This window comes from Arachis duranensis, chromosome 8 (assembly GCF_000817695.3).
Source record: "Arachis duranensis cultivar V14167 chromosome 8, aradu.V14167.gnm2.J7QH, whole genome shotgun sequence".
NCBI classification, from domain to species: Eukaryota; Viridiplantae; Streptophyta; class Magnoliopsida; order Fabales; family Fabaceae; genus Arachis; species Arachis duranensis.
The window spans coordinates 10,981,755-10,985,959 of record NC_029779.3 but is presented as its reverse complement, the minus strand read 5'-3'; the positions used below and the strand labels follow the sequence as shown (position 1 = coordinate 10,985,959).

At 25.8% G+C, this 4,205-nt stretch overlaps 1 protein-coding gene across 1 annotated transcript in view; it reads left to right on the top strand.

Moving 5' to 3' along the window:
• The window catches only part of LOC107460842 (WAT1-related protein At4g08290), a 5,659-nt gene extending 1,700 nt beyond the window's left edge, over positions 1-3,959 (top strand). The window contains exons 3-7 of the mRNA XM_016079259.2: positions 492-608; positions 1,770-2,028; positions 2,109-2,273; positions 3,008-3,159; positions 3,552-3,959. Of these exons, the coding sequence (XP_015934745.1) occupies positions 492-608; positions 1,770-2,028; positions 2,109-2,273; positions 3,008-3,159; positions 3,552-3,708 (850 nt within the window). The 3' untranslated portion in view covers positions 3,709-3,959. The remainder of the gene's footprint in view (positions 1-491; positions 609-1,769; positions 2,029-2,108; positions 2,274-3,007; positions 3,160-3,551) is intronic.
• Positions 3,960-4,205: the final 246 nt, after the last annotated feature.

Sequence of the window (4,205 nt, the reverse complement as noted above, 5' to 3'; positions counted from 1 at the left end):
ATTTTTTTTTTTTTTTTTTTTCATTCTTATAATTCAAATTTAAAGTTTCTAATTAAAAAAAAAATAGTTACCATCTTAATAAATTTTAGGTCAAGAATTACTCATTAATAGAGTACAAAATAAAATTTAACTTTGCCTTTTTCTTTCTTCAGTTAAATTAAAGATGAATATCTCAAAAATCGACTATAAGGCGGCGTTTAATTTTGAGAACAAGATGAAAAAATATTAAAAATATGACATAAAAAAAGAAACAAAAATTAATATTTTTATATTTTGTTTGGTAGTGAAATATATATAAAATAGAATAAATAATNTCTTTATATCTTTACACTAATTTAATTTTCTAAAATATAATATTTTTATCTATATTTCATATATTAAATACAATTTTGTGTTTATACATCTATATCTTACTATTGGTTCTTTATAAACAATGGCAATCTAATAGATGAAAAACTAATTAAGTTGGTTTATTTTGATGTTACAATTAGGCCAGTGATAGACCAAGGATTCACTTTCTTAGGGATGCAATATACTTCAGCTTCATTTGCATCTGCCATTATGAATGCTGTCCCATCCGTTACCTTTGTCCTAGCAGTCATTTTCAGGTAATTGCTTCTTTACTTTATCTTATACCTACCTATAACCAACTGGATAATATTTACTAACTATTTATTCCAATCTAAGATATCTAAAATTCGTAAAATATATATATATATATATATATTACTTAATAATTTAAATTTTTGGATAAATAATCTCACTAGGATAGATGATTATTAGTTTCATCTATTTATTTTTAATACCACTTGTGGATATTCTCTACATACGTACCACTTACATGCATGTGTTAATAATAACTAATAATTTAATATAAAACCAGAAAAAACTATCAAAAAAATTAAATAATTGACTTTCATATTAATATTATAGAATTACTATATTATTTTTAATTTAAAATTTAAAAATATTAATAAAATAGGGATTAACTTCAAACTTACAAAATAAATAATATAGAACAAGAATTTTTATTATTGGACAGAATCTTTAAAAATTTATAATTAAAGATTTGCGTCGGAGAAGAGAGAAGCGCATTTAAGTTTCTTGAACACTTTATCTTTGTGTTTGGCAATATTTTTATCCTTTAAACGCATAAGTGATTTCTATCTTCAAACTAAATTTACAAAAAATTATAAATTCTAACTTTTTCGTTTAGCTTTTTAAGTTGAATTAAAATTTATATTCTATGTACTAATTATGTCATTCATTGTACATATATTTATTTTTTTATAATATTTTTTCTAATACTCTCTTATACATATTATTATTTTTTATAAAACTTCTATTTTTTTGTTTATATGAATTTTTTCACTGTTATTATTATTTTTTTTATATGAAATATTTTTTTACTTTGTATTATGATTTTATTAATCTTATTAGAATACTAAAGAATATTGAGAATACTAAAAAAGAATATTAAAATTTATTTAAATATTTAAAATAAAGTTATAAAATAACATAAAATAATTATTTAAATTCATGTCATTTTCTATAATTTTTCATCCAAAAATAATTTTAAATAATGTAATTCAAACAATATTTAGTTTACTATAATCTATTTTAAATAAAAATTACCAAACATAAACCACGTTAATACTAACTCATTTTAATCAACATCAATTTTACAAAATCAATTTTATACAAATTTTTATTTGAAAACGGTAATCCAAACACACACTTAGACATACTGAATCTCAATTCTAATGCAGAATAGAGCGCGTAAACGTGAAAGAGGTGCGAAGCCTAGCAAAGGTGATTGGGACATTGGTAACGTTTTGTGGCGCATTGGTGATGATACTCTACAAAGGCCCTATTATGAACCTTTTTGGTTCTTCACACGCAATCCATGATGATAATCATCACCACCATGATTCAACTCACTCCACTCACAGCCTCTCTCATTGGGTCTCTGGAACTCTCTTTCTTTTTCTCGGTTGTGTCGCTTGGTCATCCTTCTACGTGTTACAGGCAAGTTTTCCAATTATTGCTCTAATTTATATTTTATATAATATTGTAACAAGGTCTAACAAATTATTATCAATCTACAGTCTGTAACGTTGAAAAGTTACCCGGCCGAGATGTCATTGTCGTCCTTGATATGCTTGGCGGGTGCTTCGCAAGCTTCTGTCGTGGCTGCGGTGGCTGAGCATCACTCCGGCGCTCGCCCTTGGATCGTTGGTTGGGACTTTAGGCTTTATGGTCCTCTTTACTCGGTTCGTCATCACTACTTACCATTATTATTTGAAGATAAAGATTTATATATAGTTATTTTTATATGATGATTCGACCATTAAATTGTCATCTAATCATTTTCATTTTCAGATATTAATTTTATATGAATACAATTAACTTCATGTGAATTTTTACTTTATTTAAATTGAGATTGAATAGACTTAATTTAATTTGAAAAATTTTGATATATATATAAGTTTTTTTATTTTGTTAAGTGATAGAAGCTTCTCTTTGTCTTTGATAATATCTCGAACAGAATTTGCATTATTTTCCTTCTAAATTTTTATATAAATACCATGTGAGGAGCAACTGAGTTAAGTGATGTAAATTAAGCATTTTTTCTAAACAGAAATGGACTTATGATTTGTTTTTCTTTTTGGTCTGAGTGGTTATGGAACTTGACATTACTTGTTGTTACATGAAGAACATATACAATAGTGTATATATCCAATTCTTTGTCATTGAGTGAAATTTATTAGATCAATAATAAATATAATTTAATTTTAAAAAATAATTTTACATGTGTATCTAATTACGTTATGTCATATTAGTAAAAATAACTACCTTTAACATTAATTATGTAAATAATTATAAAAAAAATAGATGTGATTGCACGACTGTATAAAATATTTTACATTATTAGTGTATCGAAATTAAACTCTAATAAATAATAATTGAAATGTTACTAATCAATAATATTTGAACATTATTGCAGGGTATAGTTAGCTCAGCGATTGCGTATTACGCGCAAGGGTTGGTGTTACAAAGCAAAGGCCCAGTGTTTTTAACGGCATTTAATCCCCTTTGCATGATCATTGTTTCCGTCTTGGGCTATTTTCTTCTCTCTGAGACTCTTCACCTGGGCAGGTACATTTCTTTCTTATTGGACTCCAAGCCTAGCCCAATTAAGGCCCATATTCTTAAGATCACCAAAAAATCAATTCTATTATACACTTTCTTAAATCATAATTAACATATTAATATAAAACACGATCCTTTTTGAAATATAGTTAAAAATTAAGATACTAATTATGATACTCTTAAAATATATATTTAAAATTCACGTTTACAAGATCCTTTTTCATATACAGGGAATTGATATCATCAAAGCAAATTCTTGAATAAATATAAGTTTAATAACTTATACCATAATATGTACTCACAAAATAATTTGCCTCGAAATAAATTGATGTGTTTTAAAAAATTAGTAGAATTTACTTTTATGTTTATTAATTTGTTTATGTACTTTTGAATGGCAGTATCATAGGAGCAATTATTATAGCAGTGGGTCTTTACTCTGTGGTGTGGGGTAAAGGAAAAGACAGTTCTGACCCTACTATGACGCCGACCACAACAACAACTAAGCAAACAGAGTTGCAACAAAAACAACTCCCAATTACATCATCCGATATCTAATTACAGATTTCCTAGAAGGCAATCTTAATTAACTGATCCAATTCATGCAAGTGACAAAATAATTGAGCCATTTTTATGGATCCTGTGCTTTTTGTTGCCATGAAAAATCTAGCACTGTTGTTAGGTTGTATTATTTATGCTTGTGGATTCTTAGCATATAATCGTGATCATGATTAGATTGCTAATGGAGGGAATGTTCTTGAACAATTATATAAATCACCATGTAAAGCTATATGCTTTTTTGTTTACAATTATGATAATTTGGATTTCAACAACAAAATAAGCTAATAAGGGTTATGGTGCGGTGTAAAGATCATCAATTCGATGGCCAACCAAATCCGATCAAAATTCATTAAACATACGTTTTTAACATGAAAATATTTAATTATAAATTAAAAATAGTGTAAAAAAATTAACTAAAAAAATTTTAGAGATCTAATTAAAAAATTAATAAAAATAAAAAATTAATAAAATAATTAAACTATTATTTTTTAGGT